Genomic DNA, 16935 nt, shown 5'->3' on the forward strand with positions numbered 1-16935 from the left:
TTTTTTAGCTGATGTGACTTTTTATTGATGAAGATACAGCAGAACGAGTGCATTACATTTTGCTTTCCAAAAAATGCCCCAAATAGAATCCTTTTCTATTTGTCTCCTGGGACCAGCACACTGAGGGGACATCACCTGGACAGGGCCACCCTTCCACGGATTAGGAGTTCTACAAGGAGGAGCGGGGTGGGAGAAGGGGGCCCGAGCAACCCAGCCTGTCACAGGGTCCTCTACGCATCCTGGCAGCCGGACTTCACCAGGGATGTCTTGCCCATCCAGGGTACAGTGTATATCTGGAAAGAGCAGAGCGTTTTCCTCATCAGGTGTGGCCGGTCATGAAAGGGACAGGTGTCCAAGTTGGGTTGGGACTTGGTACATCTGGTTCGTCCAATCTCCACGTCCAGGAAGTAGTTCCACGCAGCCACGGCCTGCTTTCGGGCACACACCACCCGCATCGCGCGGCTGGGGTACGCGTCGTTGCTCCCCTTGCTGTACCCGCTGAGTTCAGCGCCTGCCCTCCTCGTTGACGTAGGCGTCCAACGGGGCGCCCGCCAGTGCAGACTTGTTTCTCCTGCCGGTCCCGGGACTCACGGCCAGGGCCAGAGTCAGGGCCACAGCGGCTAGCAGGCGCAGCGGGGTGCGCAGGGGCCTGGCCACCGTGTGCTCGTGATAGACAGCGCACAGGCTACGGAGGGGAGTGATCCAGCGGAGACGAGCCTCTACTTTTATTGTTAATTTCAACTTTTGTGTTATTGTGATCAGGAATATTTTCTGTTTCTTCTGTGCATGCCAAATTGGGTCAACTTCATGTGTCCTATTATACAAATCTCCTAGGGCTTTATGGTTTTTTTTTTTTTCTTCCTGCTTCTTCTAATTTGACACTTGTAGAATATTGACTCCAACAATTATAGACTGTGCATTCTTCACAAGGGGTCAGAAAACATTTACCAAAATTTAGCGTATGGTGAGCCATAGAACAAATTTCAAAGGAATGAAATCATTCAGAGTATGTGGAAGTAAGCCAGACATCATTAACAAAGAGATAACCAGAAAATCCCCTTTTGTTTGGAAATTTAACAATGTGAATTTCAGTAGACAATGAGTCAAAGAAGCAATTACAATAGAAATTAGAGAACATCCCAAACTACATAATAATTAAAATACGAGCTAACTTTTGAAATGCATCTAAAAGCTATGCATCTAAGGGAATTTATAATCTTAAATGCATATATTTCCTTTATTCCTAAGGATATGTGAGAAGGGGCTCAACCTTATTACTTTTCGAAAAATGCAAATTAAAACCACAATTAGATACCACTATATACCTACTGAATGGCTGAAATGAAGAATAAAAAATAGCAAGTATTGTAAGGATGTAGAGCAACTAGAATCCTTATGTATTGCTGGGACTACAATCAGTGTAAACTGATATCACCATTGTCGAAAACTGGAAGTTTTCACTATGTACCACATATCCCATAATCCAGTAAGTCAATTCCTAGATATATACCCAAAGAAATATATGTATCTGTGCATCAAAATTCATGTACAAGGATGTTCATTGCAGTATTATGGGAATAGCCAAATCCAGGAAACAGCTCAGATAGCCATCAGGAGGGTGGATAAATGAACTGAGCATATTTATACAAACCATAGCAATAAAAATTAATGAGCTACTGCTATGTGCAATGATACTGATGAATCACTCACATAAATACAATGTTGGGCAAAAAAAATCCAGACATAAAAGAGTACATAACGCCTCGTTCAATTTATATAAAATTCAAACACAGGCAAAATTAATCTTTGGGGCTGGATATTCAAACAGAGGTTACCTTTAGGGAGGAGAGTGGGGTTCACATCTGAGAGGGGATACAAAGATCACTTGGGGAGTCCTGAGAATGTTCTAGTTCTTGATCTGGATTGGTAGATATTATTGTGATTATTTCTTGAGCTAAAACCTGTGATTTGGGTTCTTTATTTTATGTATTTCTTATGTATTGTATTTCTTCAAAAGGTTAAACAGCGGAATTGGAAGTTACTGTTTTGTCGTTCACGTAACACAGGAACCGATAAGTACCAATCTGAACCAAATTTGACCTGCAGAGATAGACACAAGAGGACCATTCGGCAGAAAAACAGGAGTGGGTCACGTTTGCAAGCTCCTATTGCCTGTTGGAAACCTGAACCTACGCTCTGAACAAGGAATGACCAATTCGACTTTTCCTCCTGACACCAAATATTACGATGCCTCTTCCAACACCCCTTCTAGAACTCTCTAACACCAACTAGGTGTCCAACAATGGAATTCAATTCTGACACTAACTACCCATAGTTAGGGCAGACCCCCTGCCTTGAGGGCTCAGTCCTGTAAGACTGCCCCCACTTCAGACACCAGTTGCAAATACTGAGTCGCCCAGTTACCCACACTTCTGTCTCACTTGGCGACAAAGTGGGAGTTCCCGGGATCCCCCACCTCTGGTTCAGTAATTTGCCAGAACAACTCACAGAACTCAGGAAAGTGCTTTCTTTACTATTCCCAGTTTATTACAAAGGCTACAACTGGGGAACAGCCAGACAGAAGAGACACATAGAGCAAGGGGTGGCGGAAGGGGTGCGGAAGGATGAGGAACCAGTCATCTCATTAACATACAAAAGACACTTAACGCTCAGGAAATTCCGAGGGTTTTTAGGGAATCCTGTGCCAGGAAACAAGGACGAAAACCAAATAATATATTTTATTGTATTGCAGGCCTGTGAATAATAAGTGCCACCTGATTCTTTCCTGAAATAACTCAATGTTATTCACATTAAACATTTACTTTTTTTTTATTTAACGCCCTTCTCTAGTTTTACTTTTCATGATCCTGCTGATTTTTAGAAATGTCTAACTTCCTTAGCTTCTTTGCTTTCTTCTGCATCCCATAACTTGTTTGCTTTAGCCTCAAAGTGTATTTAGGATCAATCAACCATTTCTCATGCTTTGGTCGCTCTGCCTGGTCAAAGTCACCTCATCGTTCCCATGAAGAATTAAAATATATTCCTAACTGGTCTCTCTGCTTCTAACCCCTCTCCAGTGTCCACAAAGAAACGAGAGGGATCCCATTAAAGGTAAGTTAGATAAAATTACTCCCTTATTCAAAATACTCAATGGCTTCCCATTCACTGAAAGTCAAATTTGAAACCTTTACCCTAACTTACAAGACCCACCCTGCAAGATCTGACCCCTCTCTTACCCCTCTCCCCTACTAACTATTCCAGTCACACTGCTCTCCTATGTACTTCTGTCACGTGGTTAGCACTGTTCTACCTCAGGACCTTTGCACTTGATGTTACTTCAATCTGGAATTCTCTTTCCACAGATCTGAGACAGGAAAGTGCAAAGTGAGCATAAGAACATCTCACGGTACTAGAAAACTAGAAGATGCTCAAAGACTACTTGGCATCATGTCAAAAAGATGCAAGAGCTGGGGCAATTTTAACATCAAAAAAAATTTAAATAACAATGATTTATTTTAGCAAAATGAGTAACTAAAAATACAAGAGTGCATAATAATATGAAGAAAGAGAAAGAAAGGTGCTTCTTTGAAAAGTACCCCGGCTAGTAAATGGAAAAGGAATGAAAAAATTATAAGACCACCATTTTGCAATCTCCGATGTAATATATAATTCAGGAAGGATCATCGGTGGATATGAAGGCTATTAGATGAAAGTTATTAAGGAACAGAATATTTGCATGGTGCTAATCAATGTGTTAGCCCACAGATTACTTACACATTGCAAAGGGGAAAAATGTACTTTCACGATGGAGAAACTGATAATCCCCTACCATAACCAAGGGATCAAATCTGGCATCCACTAATAGTGGGACAACCCAGAATTAAGAGCTTCTCAATAGCACAAAATATGAAGTACACAGCATCATTAGCCAAGTCTCTAAGGGCACCTGGGTGGCTCGGTTGGTTGAGCAGCTGACTCTTAATTTCGGCTCAGGTCATGATCTCAGGGTCCTGAGATCAAGTCCCATGACACATTCTCTCTCTCTCTCCCTTTCTAACCCTTTCCCTGTTTGAGTGCTATCTCTCTCTAAAAAAAATGTTTAAGCAAGCCTCTAGATCAAATGTCTTATTTATATCACAGACTAGGAGAGGACGAGTTAAATTACACCATGAAGAAACAATCAGACAAGTGAAGCATGTGGGACATTCTGTAGGACAGCTGGCCTAGAATCTTTGTTAGAGGAGGTCATCAAGAGGACATGACTGCAGGTTGACTTGTGAGCTAGACCTGCACAATCAGGGGCTCTCACTCCCTCCCATGTCCTTGGAATATACGTTCTACCCACCATCCCCACACAAGGAGTTACTTCAAGAACAAAGCCTTGAGAGAGTAAGGTGTTACTGAGACCATCTGGAATGTATTTCCGACTAAACCCTGGCAAGGCTTCTATATAAAATTTTAAGATTCTGGCAGGCAGGTGCGGGGACCCACTCTTCTTGTAGCTGCCCTGGTAAGTCTCATATGTAAGTTCCCCTGCTTATTAAATTTGCCACCTACCAATCTGGAGTGGGTCGCCTCTTTCTTTAGTCTCTCCCTGCCCTCTTGTTTGCAAACCAACAATCTTCAATAACCAATGTCATAAAAACAAATGTGAGAAGAGGCATAACAGTGAAATTCAATGCATGAATTGTGCTGGGACCCTGGTTTGAAAACAAAACAAAAAAATGACCATAGAAGACATTATTGGGATAGTCGGAACAACCTTTTTAAGTTTATTTACTTATTTTGAGAGAGACAGAGACAGCACGAGTGGGAAAGGGGCAGAGAGATAAAGGGAGAGAGTGAGAATCCCAAGCAGGTTCTGTGCAGGAGCTCTGATGTGGGGCTTGAACTCATGAAACTGTGAGATCATGACCTGAGTCGAAACCAAGAGTCAGACGCTTAACCGACTGAGCCACCCAGGTGTCCCGGGATATTTGGAACTATCTTAATAGGACCTGGATATCAGATGAGATTATGAAATTATTGTTACTATCTGTGGGAAATTATTTAGTCAACACTAATAATCAAAACTCCAAATTTTAAAACTTAGACACAATGTATTCCCTATTTAGTTGGCAGTGATTCAAAAGAATTCTATAAATTCTAAATTCTAAAAAGAAACTTTAATTCTAAATTAAAAAGAATTTTGGTGGTTGGGCAAAATGGAGAGTGTGATGCAATGCGCCAGAGCGCGTGTGACTGATATCTGTCCTCTTACACCATTTCCAAGAAATTTATCTTTGAAAGATAGTCATGGACAGAAATACGGAAATAATCTTACGATAACCATTCCGTATTTACAGAATCATACTTAATGTCCACCAACAGGGTACTGGCTAAATAAGGGACTGTTGTGTCGCCACTAAAAATGATTAATAAAGGCATATAGTGCATAGAGTTTGAGCCCATTTATAAGTCTATGCTCAAGAATGGAGTAATATACAGAGAGTATATATCTGTCCTTGGCAGAACTGCATTTGGCTTATTTTTGCTTATCTGGATCTTTGAAATTTTCTTTTTTTGTTAATTAATTAATTTTGAGAGAGAGAGAGCACACGCAGGCAGGGGAGGGGCAGAGAGAGAGAGAGAGAGAGAGACAGAGAGACAGAGAGAGAATCCCAAGCAGACTCTGCACTGTCAGTATGGAGCCCAAGGAGGGGCTCAAACTCACAAACTGGGAGATCATGACCTGAGCAGAAAGCCAGAGTCAGACGCTCACCAAACCGAGCCACCCAGGCGCCCCTTGAAATTTTCAATGTAGCGAATGTTTTCACATAATGAAATTACTGAAGGCAATTTCTTTTTAAAAGCCATTATTTCGGTTTTTAAGCACATTACAATATTAATTACACTCGACTTCTTGTTCTCTACTAGACACCCATTAAGGTCGTTTTCAGAACTTTCTCCTCCAATATTAAGAATTCTACTGGATTATAAAGACAATGTAGCACTCAGGATATGCGGCAACAACTCTTGAATCCTAGATTCCTCAGAATAAGTTGATATGTGAGATTCCAGTTGCATACGGTGTTTGCCAGTTTGACCTGCTTTCACACTTACAGGCAGGGGCTCAGAACAAGAGATGGGGGGCTAGACTCCCAGAGACCAGCTTGGTCAGGGACGTGATTTGAGTTAAAAACATAGATGAGAATCAGATTCTGGACTCAGACATACTTAAACTGATGTTCTCTCAGGATTTAACATTTGTTTATTAGACGTGAGGGAGAAGTTGCTTTTCTACAGTTGAAATTGTATCCCTTTTTATACTAAAAATAAGGGATTTATTCAAGTTTACCTTATCTTCAACTGTGTTATTCTATACTGTTCTCACCATAAATGAGTATCATAAGCCAATCTCACGAAGGATGTAATAGGTGCACTCAATAATTGGGGCCTTTGTACTGGTTAACCCCTCCATCTGGTACCCTCTTCTCTCAGATACCTGCATCTAAACTTTCCCACTGCCTTCAAGTCTATGCACAAGTGTCACCTCCTCGTGATTTATTTTAAAATGTCTTGTTCGATACTTAAATGGTCTATTTGTCTGACTTCCATGTTGAAAAAAATCCCTCCATTTTTCTTTTAGGTTGTCCTCTCTGTTAGTTTTTCTTTTGTGATTTTTTTTTCCTCAACCAGACATCTTCTTGGGAGGGTTTAAAATTTAGATAATAAAATAAGTAATTTGTCCCCAGTGAACAAACAAAAACTATTCCCACTGTTATGTGTGCAGAATTTCATTTGATTCTGTCCTAGCATCACCATATGACTCAGCTGACCAGGAACAACTTACAACTTTTTGTCTCAAAAGTTTTTTTTACTGGTAAAAAAAAAAACCCCTAAAGATACACTGGCTTTGGCTCTGATAAGCAGTATTTCTGCTTATATCACTTCTCTATTGCTGCACAATGTAGGGGAGGAAAAACCTTTCATTCTACCCTCTTATGTTCAGTACCTGAGACCTGTGAATTAAACTAGCAAAAGACATATTAATAAGAGGGAAGAAAAGTTCATTTACATTTGCAATGCTGCATACCTGCAGGAGTACTCAGTGACGAGTAACTCAGTGACAAGTAACTCAAAGGGGTGGTTAGAATTGGGGCTTATATGCCATCTTAATAGATGATGAGAGGGGTACAAAAGGTACTTACGGTAAAAGGAACAACTTTTGGGGAAGACAAATGGGTCCTTAGGAGAATAGATGGGACACAGGTATGATAGTCTGTTTTTTGTTTTGTTTTGTTTTGTTTTTGCTGTTGTTGTTTTGAGAAACAGAGAGTGCAAGTGGGGAAGGGGCAGAGGAAGAAGGAGAGAGAAAATCTTAAGCACACTCCATGACCTGTGTGGAGCCCAACGCGGGGCTCAATCTCACAACTGTGAGATCATGACCTGGGTCAAAATCAAGAGTAGGATGTTCAACCAATTGAGCCACTCAGGTGCCCCAAGATATGATAGTCTTGTGACAAGGTTTGTTTGGGTGTGGTGCTGACTTCTTGTCTGCAGCTCCTGAGGAGGGAATTATGACAATCAAGTTCTTTGGGGGGGCTCTGCTTTTAGGTACATAAGTTCTGAAAGGCTTCTTTCTGGATCCGTTGATTCCCAATCGCCTTCAGTTCAAAATAATCCTTATTCCAAAGTAGCATATTTTGGGGTGGCATATTCTCATCCCCTTCAATAGCAAACCACCCCCAAATGTAGCGATTCGAAATAACAATAAAATATTATTTCTCACCGTTTTGTGAATTTGCAGAGGAGCCCCTCTGTTGGTTTCACCTGAGCTCACTCATACGCCTGCTGTCAGCTGGGGCACTGGCTGGACGACAAGGATCCCCACTCACATGGCTGGCAGTTGGTTCTGGTTATCGGCCAGGGCACCTTTGTTCTCATCCTCAGGCAGAGTAGATCAGCTTCCTTATGCGATAGCCTCACTGCAGCATTTTGACAGAGTCACCAGGGAAGCCGCAAGGTGCGACTGGCAAAGTGTCACTTCCATTGCATCCTGTTAGTCAAAGCAAGTCACAGGGTCAGTCCTGATTCAAGGGAAAGGGGAAAAGACTCCATCTTTTGATAGGAGAAGTGGAAAATTTACCTTGCAAAAGAGCATAAGAGGACATGTTGTGACCATCTTTGACAAGATACGTGACCACACTGTCTACTTTGGGGGAGACTGGACCATTTTTCATTTTCAGTTTACTGAATTAAATAAGAGTTCTTGGGTGCCTGGGTGGCTCAGTCGGTTAAGCATCTGACTCTTGGTTTCGGCTGAGGTCATGATCTCATGGTTCATGAGTTTGAGACCTGCATCAGGCTCTGTGTTGACAGTGCAAAGCCTATTTAGGATTCTCTCTCTCCCTCTCTCTCTGCCCCTCCCCTGCTTACACACACACTCTCTCTCTCTCTCTCTCTCTCTCAATAAATAAATTTAAAAATAAATAAATAGGGGCACCTGGGTGGCGCAGTCGGTTAAGCGTCCGACTTCAGCCAGGTCACGATCTCGCGGTCCGGGAGTTCGAGCCCCGCGTCAGGCTCTGGGCTGATGGCTCAGAGCCTGGAGTCTGTTTCCGATTCTGTGTCTCCCTCTCTCTCTGCCCTTCCCCCATTCGTGCTCTGTCTCTCTCTGTCCCAAAAATAAATAAACGTTGAAAAAAAATAAATAAATACGAGTTCTTGAGGGAACCTGAATTCAATGACATTTTCATTCTGATTTATTTCAGGTGTGTATTTGTACCCTTTAATACATGGTATAAACTACACCAACAGAGGCACCTGGGTGGCTCAGTTGCTTGAGCACCTGACTCTTGATCATGATCCCAGCGGTCGTGGGATCGAGCCACACATTGGGCTTGGAACTGAGTGTGGAGTCTGCTTAAGACTCTCTCTCCCTCTGTCCCGCTGTCTCTCTCCCTCAAATTAAATAAATAATTAAATAAATAAGCAACCAAACAAACTGCACTAACAAAGTCTGGTTACATTAAGGAATTTAGGGAAAAGGATATTATAAGCTCTCAGGAACTCTTGCTGAGGCTTGGAAACCCCGGCGTCAAGGATGATGCCCCAAATCATGTTCTGTGGGGGCACAGCACTGGCCACAGGGCTAGATGCCGACAGTACAACCGCCTCTGTACAGAGGAAACGGAGGCCACTGCTACTGTCACCATTTGCTGGGAAGGAGTCACACGACCCATCATTCAGCAAATGGGGCCAAAGAGCTTCTCTGGGCCAGACGTGGAGTGATATAGGTCCTGGGTCACAGATGGGACAAAAATAAAACTCCCAGTTCCCATGGACCTCGCACTCTAGTGGCAGGAAATAGATTATAAGCCACACACATAATAATACATGAGTAAATTATATGTTATGTTAGAAAAGGATGAATGGTATGGAGAAATATGAAAAATGTAGGTCAATGCAAGAGAGATTAGAAGTGGTGGGGATGGACCGTACACGGAATGACTTTTGAGCCAACACTTGGAGGGGATGAAGAGGTTCTCTATGCAAATATACACAGGAAGAACATGCCAGGAGTAGAGAACAGCCTAAGGTGTGCATGTACCTGACATAGCTGAGGATCACAGAGGAGGCCAGTGTGGCCCGAGCAGAATGAGTACGGGAGGGAAATAGGAGGGGCGCTCAGACAGGTAAGAGGGGAATAGCAATCACAAAGGACCATTGGTTTAATTTTTTTTGGTAACGTTTATTTATTATTGAACGACAGAGAGAGACAGAGCATGAACATGGGAGGGGCAGAGAGAGGTGGAGACAGAATCTTGAAGCAGGCTCCAGGCTCCTAGCTTTGAGCACAGAGCCTGACACGGGGCTCGAACTCACAAACCACATGATCATGATCTGAACTGAAGTCGGTGCTTAACCAACTGACCCACCCCAGGCGCCCCACAAAGGATCATTGGTTTTAAACCACTGATTGGACTTTGACTCTTACTCTAAAGTGGGGAGCCATTACCAGGTTTTGAACACAGAAATGACATGATCTGACTTACTGTTTCAACAGAATATGCTCTCTTTCTTCAGCACATTAGTTTATGACCAATCTGTGGAGTGACAATGATGTAAGAGTCGAAATAAAACTATCAAGTTAATTAGAAGCAACATAGAAGAATATCTCTGTTGCTTGTGGGAGGGTAGATAGAATAAACAAAACCTCCAAAACACATACCATGAAAGAAAAAACTAATGAATCTGGGGCACCTGGGTGGCTCAGTTGGTTAAATATCCGAGTCTGGCTCAGGTCATGATCTCAGGTTCATGAGTTTGAGCCCCGCTCAGACCCTCTGTCCCCTTCTCTCTCTGCCCCTCCCCCACTTGTGCACCTGTGAGCGTTCTCTGTCTCTGTCTCTGTCTCTCTCTCTCAAAAATAAATATTTTAAAAAACTAATGAATCTGATTACCTCAAAATTAAGTATTTCTCTTCAGTAAGCCACATCATAGTCGAAACCTTCCAGATTGTTTGCACGTAGAGAAATATGGTGGCAATGTCTAAAACCGAAGAGTGCTTCAGAGTGTACAAGGATCTCCCGCTAAACAACCAGAAAATAAACCTCAGTTTTTTAAATGAACAAATGATATGAGCAGACAATATACAGAACAAAGAAGCCTAAAGCCTTACAAATTAATAGATAAGTTCACAATCACAGGTAATCAGAGCAACGCCAATTATAACCACCAGGAGATACTACCTATGCCTTGGAAAGTTAAATGATATTGAATCCTGGCAGGGAGGTGGGAATATAGCACACTTCCTGCACCGCTGGTGGGGGTGTGCACTGCATCAGCAGTCTGGAGAGTGACCTGGCTATATGCAGTCAAATTACATACATACTGAACCTTATAACCCAGAAATTCTGTTCCAGGATATATATTCCAAAATTCTCATGTGGTATACAAGTGGGCATAGAAGAAAATGGAGCTGTTTCTTCAACTGAAAGTTAGCCCGAAATCCAAAATGTACTAGTAAACCCCCAGTGCTCTAGCTGAAGAGAAGAGGAGAGGGCTAGGGGCAAAGCCCCACTCGAGTGTCCTCTTGCCCCTCATCCGGCCCATGATAGATAATCATGAATGGGCTCCTTAGAAATACAACCAGAAAACTACGAGCAGCACATGGGCTTTGACAATCCTAAAGGAGGCTCCAAAACATAAGTAAGTAGATGTGATAAATTACATGTTATAAGACTGACATTAATACGAAGGAGGGGTTAAGTGGATGTTAAGATAAGAAGTGAGTCCTTAGAGTTGCGCCTCCACGGTAGCTGGGAGATGTTGCTCGATCCATCCACCTAACCTCTTGCCAAGAGGGAAATGCTCACGATTTGTCCTGCTTCAGTGATTCGCTCAGCCCTATTCTTCCCTCCTCCACTCCACAGCCTGTGCTTGTCAAGCAGTGCCATTTTCTCTTCCATGATGTAGTATCTCTTCCATGATAGAATTTCATTGTCTTCCTTCCTCAAACGCTACTGGTCTACCTCTGAGGATTGGCAGGAGACAGGGAGGGGAAATGTCATCAAGCCCTGCAACTCTTCCAAATTTTCAGGGCTTTGTTTTAGGCAACAATGCCAGGCAGAGGGATCAGAATTGCTCGTTTTAGTAGACAGCTTGTTTATTGCTGTGAGAGGCTTTCAAGAGGAAAGTGGACCTTGCTAGACTGTGTGAAAATCCAGTTCGCTGAGCTAACCGTGGATGCCCTCACTGGAGTGAAGTGACCTGACATTTACGCTCAACACCATTCCATGTCCTGGTCAGATGTTCCGCCCCTGATGGCCAGGTGTTCTCACTGCTAGCTCTCTTTCATCCTTTCTCCCTCCCTAACCCTCCATTCCTACCTCCTTCCTTCTTTGTTCTTTTCCCTCATCTCACAATGAGTCAACATGGCTTCTCTCAGCGCTTCTACAAGCAAAGGCATTAAGAGCCACTGTTATTAGTATTCACTGCACAGCCTGTGGACTCTAACTGCCGTCTAGCTGGGTCCCAGGTAGGAGAGGCACCGGTGAGAGAACTTTTACTCTAGTTGGCAACTTTGAATTACAGAAGTGGTCCAGAGAGAGCAGAAAATTGTTCCAACTCTTGAGATCTCGTTTGCTTGTTCGCCTGCCTTTGCTACGAGTGGAGACGCCTCTGGTGTTTTGCCATCAAATAAGATACTGGTTTTAAAACGATTTTTTCAATTTTTTAAAATTTTATTTTGAGAGCGAGCACACGAGCAGCGGAAGGGTAGAGAAAGAGGGACAGAGAGAGAATCCCAGGTGGGCTCTGTGCCGCCAGCTCACAGCCTGACTCCGGTCTCTATCCCACGAACCGGGAGATCATGACCTCAGCCGAGATCAAGAGCTGGACTCTCAACCAACTGAGCTACCCAAACATCCCATGGTTTTAGAACCAAAGGACGTATACCTTAGTTAAGAGACTAAGATTCTTTGGTTCTCAGATTCTTATTTTACTGAGAGGCTTTAGCATAAATGGTTGTTAGATTTTGTCAATGGCTTTTTCAGCATCTGTGGAGATGACTGGGTGGGGTTGTTTTTGTCAATATATTAATCTGGTGGAGAACACTAATTGGCTCCTTAATATTGACCCACATTCCTGGAATAAATCCCACTCAGTCATGGTATATTATTTTCTTACTGTAATGTTGGATTTTGTTTGCTAGTATCTTTTTTTTTTTTTCAACGTTTATTTATTTTTGGGACAGAGAGAGACAGAGCATGAATGGGGGAGGGTCAGAGAGAGAGGGAGACACAGAATCGGAAACAGGCTCCAGGCTCTGAGCCATCAGCCCAGAGCCTGACGCGGGGCTCGAACTCATGGACCACGAGATCGTGACCTGGCTGAAGTCGGACGCTTAACCGACTGCGCCACCCAGGCGCCCCTGTTTGCTAGTATCTTATCTATTTGTGTGGGGGTTTTTTTGTATTTGCATTCTTGACTGATATTGGCCTGTAATTTTCATTCTTTTAATGTCTTTATTAGGTTTTGCATCATGAATGGAGTTAGGACATTTCCTTTATTCTCCGTGTTCTGGAACAATACAGAGAGCACTAAAAGTATCATATCTTCAAGGGTTTTATAGAATCTCCCTGGGAAAAACATCTAGGCTTTGCTCTTTATTTGCGGGGTAGTGCCTTAATGATTTTCTCTATTTCTTTAATGGAAATTGGTCTTTCTAACTCAAATGGAGTAAATTTTGGTAATGTATATTTCTCTAGGAAATTATCCATTTGATCTTGATTTTCGAAGTCATTTCTATAGAGGTCTCTGAAGTAGTCTCAGGATATAAAACCTTTTTTCTTCTGTTTCAATGGTTAGTTGCTACCTGTATCATTTCTTATTTTATATATTTGTGCCTTATCTCTTTCTGTTTCTTAACAAGTTAGCTAGTCATGTGTCTGTTTTGTTATTTTTCTTTAAACAATGGGATTTTTGGTTTATTAATGACATCTATTGCTTTCTATTCTGAATCTCTGCTTTTAAGGCCATGTTTCCTGTTTGTAACCTCTACCTTCATCTTTACAGTTTCTTATGTTTTCTTTTGGTTTATTTTATTCCTTTGTTGCTTACTTTATTCTTTTCCTACTTTAAAAAAAATCTATGAATTTTCCTGTGATCGATGCTTTAAATATATCCCATAGATTCTGATGTGTGCTGTTTTCATTACCTCTTTTCTTTCTTTCTTTCTTTCTTTCTTTCTTTCTTTCTTTCTTTCTTTTTTTTTTTAGTGTTTATTTACTTTTGAGAGAGAGACCGAGCATGACCGGAGGAGGGGCAGAGAGGGACGGAGACACAGGATCCGAAGCAGGCTCCAGGCTCCGAGCTGTCAGCACAGAGCCCGACACGGGGCTCGAACTCACGAACCACGAGATCATGACCTGAGCTGAAGTCGGATGCTTAACCGAGTGAGTCGCCCAGGCGCCCCTCATTATCTCTTTTCTTCAAGATTCTGTAATTTCAGTCTGTTTCCCCTTCACCCAGGTGTTGTTTAATAGAAGACCTTTTCGTTTCCAGGTGAAAGAGCCAATTTGTTTTGTTTAGTTGCTTGCTTGTTTTGTTATTAATTTCCAGTTTTATTGAATTGTAATCAGATATGCTTACATACTGTAATATTTCTACTAAATGGAAATTACTGATGTTTTCTTTGTGACCTAAGACAGGATCAAATTTTATCAATGTCTCATGGATGCTTGAACACAATGTACATCAAGATATGCAGCTCTATATACATTCATAACATCTACCTTATTATGTTGTTCAGTTATTCTGTCTCCTTATATTTTTTTTCCGTGTGATCTGTCTTGTACTGAGAGTATCATAGTAGTGTCTTTTACTATCAGTGTGTGTCTACATATGTTTTCTTGCATATATGGTGGTTTTTGTTTCCTAAATGTGGTTTCTGTGTAATTTAGTGCACAAATGTTCATTTCTTTGTATCTTCATTTTGTATGATGGCTTTTAGCACACACACAAAAATGTCCTCAGTCACATCTGATGTTTTGGGGCTTGAGTTAAACTTTGCCTGATATCAGAATCTCTATACTTGCTCTCTTTTTGTTTCCATTTCCTTAGTATACCTTTCTTGTTCCTTCAGTTTGGGGCTTTCTGAATCACGTAGTTATAGGTATGTCTCATGTCCATGGCATATAGTTGGGCTGTGTTTTGTGAGAAATTTTAAAATATTTTCCTTTTGAGGCACCTGGGTGGCTCAGTCAGTTACGCATCTGACTCTTGGTTTCGACTCAGGTCATGCATGATCTTGCTGTTCGTGAATTCAAGCCCCACATCAGGCTCTGCACTGACAGTGCAGAGCTTGCTTGGGATTCTCTTTCTCCCTCGCTCCGTGCCTCCCCGGCTCATACTTTCTCTCTCTCTCAAGAATAAATAAACAGGGGCACCTGGGTGGTTTAGCTGGTTGAGCGTCCAACTTCAGCTCAGGTCATGATCTCGCAGTTGACGAGTTCAAGCCCCGCGTTGGGCTCTGTGCTGACAGCTTGGAGCCTGCTTCTGATTCTGTGTCTCCCTCTCTCTCTCTGCCTCTCCCCTGCTCATGCTCTGTCTCTCTCTGTCTCAAAAATAAAGATACACATTAAAAAAATTTTTTTAAAGAATAAATAAACTTTAAAATATTTTTCTTTTAATACATGAGTGTGTTAGTTACCTGTTGCTCAACAAACAAATAACTTCACAACTCAGGAGCTTAAAACAACCAACACTTATTATGCACAGTTTCTAGAAGCCTGGAATCAGAGGGTTGCTTAGCTGGGATCCTGTGTCTCATGGTTTCTCCCAAGGCTGCAATCAAGTTGCTGGCCAGGACTACAGTCACCTCAAGGTTCCACTGTGGGAAAATTTACTTCCGAGTTCTGGTAGTTGTTGTCAGGCCTCAGCTCCTTGTTGGTTAGAGGTTCCAGTTCCTTACCATGGGAGCCTCATTATAAGGCAGTTCACAGCACAGCGGTTGTCTTCTCTCAGAACAAGGGATAGAGAGTGAGTGAGACAGAGGCCACGATCTTTTTGTAAGTCAATCTTGGAAGTGACATCCCTTTATTTTTGTCGTATACTATTCATTAGAAGCTGGTTATAAGTTTAGCCTACACTCAAGGGGAGGGAATTACACAGGGGCTTGAATACCAGGAGGAAACAGGGATCTTTGGGAACATCTTAGAGGCTGCCTACCACGGTCTGCTCTCTGGCCCTCTATGGTTCATTTCCCTTTCATAGGCAAAAGACACTCCCCCCCTCTCAAGGTCTTCAAAATTTATAAACCTTTACTGTGTCAGCTCAAGTTTGAGAAGCTCATCATCTAAATCCAGTGCAGGTGTAGCTCCTTGGGTGCCGTTCCTCTTGTTCTATAGATTCGTAAATCTAAAAGAGACAGGTGCCTTCCCCCCAACACACCCAATGTATAATTGTGGGACAGGCATAGAATAAACACTGTTCATATTCCTATTTAAAAGGGAGGGATTGGAAACACAAAGGAGTCATATTGGTCTGTAGAATTCTGGAATCCAGCCAGCAAGTGTTTGATGTTTCTTGATTAGGCTTAGGCACTTGACTCCATTTGCCAGCTTTTGGGTTCACCCTCCGAGTCAGCATGTGCAGCTGAGTGATTTTCTCAGCCTGCTAGCTTCAAGTAGAATTTTAGGAATCCAAGAGCCTCTTTTCATTTTCTTTTCTCTCTGTCCTTTATAGTCCAAACTGGCAATGTTTTTGCTGATATAGTTTTCTCATTAACTCTATGGGTCTTCTGTAAATTTCAGTGGAATTCACTCCATTAGAGAAAAGCCACACGTACAGATCTGTTTGAGATAAATCCTTTCCTACCTTGTGCTATGGCAGACGGGGCTGTGGGACAGCACCCTTAAGGCTTTGATTTAAAGGATCTGTGAGGTATACCCTTAATCTCTTTAAAGGGTCTTATGTATGATTGAAATAACTCTAAGGATCTAAATGGAACCTTTGATATTTCTTGAGTATTAACAAGGGATTTTACAGCCATACCCTTGGCTTCATTTTTAGACAATGTTTTCCTGTGCTCTGGATTTGATCTTTGCTCAGAAGCCATTTCCTAATTGTAGCGTTATTTGCAATTGTAGGGGCTGAGGATTTTCCAAATCCTAAGTCCTGGCTGCTTTTCAAAAGCCGTCTTTCTCTCAATGTACTCCTCCACTCACATTTTATTATAAACAGCAAGAAGCACCCAGGTGGCACCTTCAATATTTTGCATAGGAATAGCCTTAGGTAGATGACCCTGATCATTAGGCACAATTTCTACTTTCCACGGAACTGCAAACAACAGCTACAATCTGACACCAAATCACAAGAATATCCTTTTTTCAAGTTGCCAGTAACATCTGCCTCACTTTCTCTTGAGCCCTCACCAGCATCTTCCTCAAA

General features: G+C 42.2%; 1 protein-coding gene across 1 annotated transcript in view; it reads right to left on the minus strand.

Annotated features, from left to right (window-relative positions):
• Nucleotides 1-16935, minus strand: part of LOC122477048 — a 99085-nt gene continuing 82150 nt past the window's right edge. The window contains 3 exon segments of the mRNA XM_043569974.1: nt 1-513; nt 515-870; nt 9010-9200. Of these exon segments, the coding sequence (XP_043425909.1) occupies nt 231-513; nt 515-870; nt 9010-9200 (830 nt within the window). The 3' untranslated portion in view covers nt 1-230.

This window comes from Prionailurus bengalensis, chromosome X, assembly GCF_016509475.1.
Source record: "Prionailurus bengalensis isolate Pbe53 chromosome X, Fcat_Pben_1.1_paternal_pri, whole genome shotgun sequence".
Taxonomy (NCBI): Eukaryota; Metazoa; Chordata; class Mammalia; order Carnivora; family Felidae; genus Prionailurus; species Prionailurus bengalensis.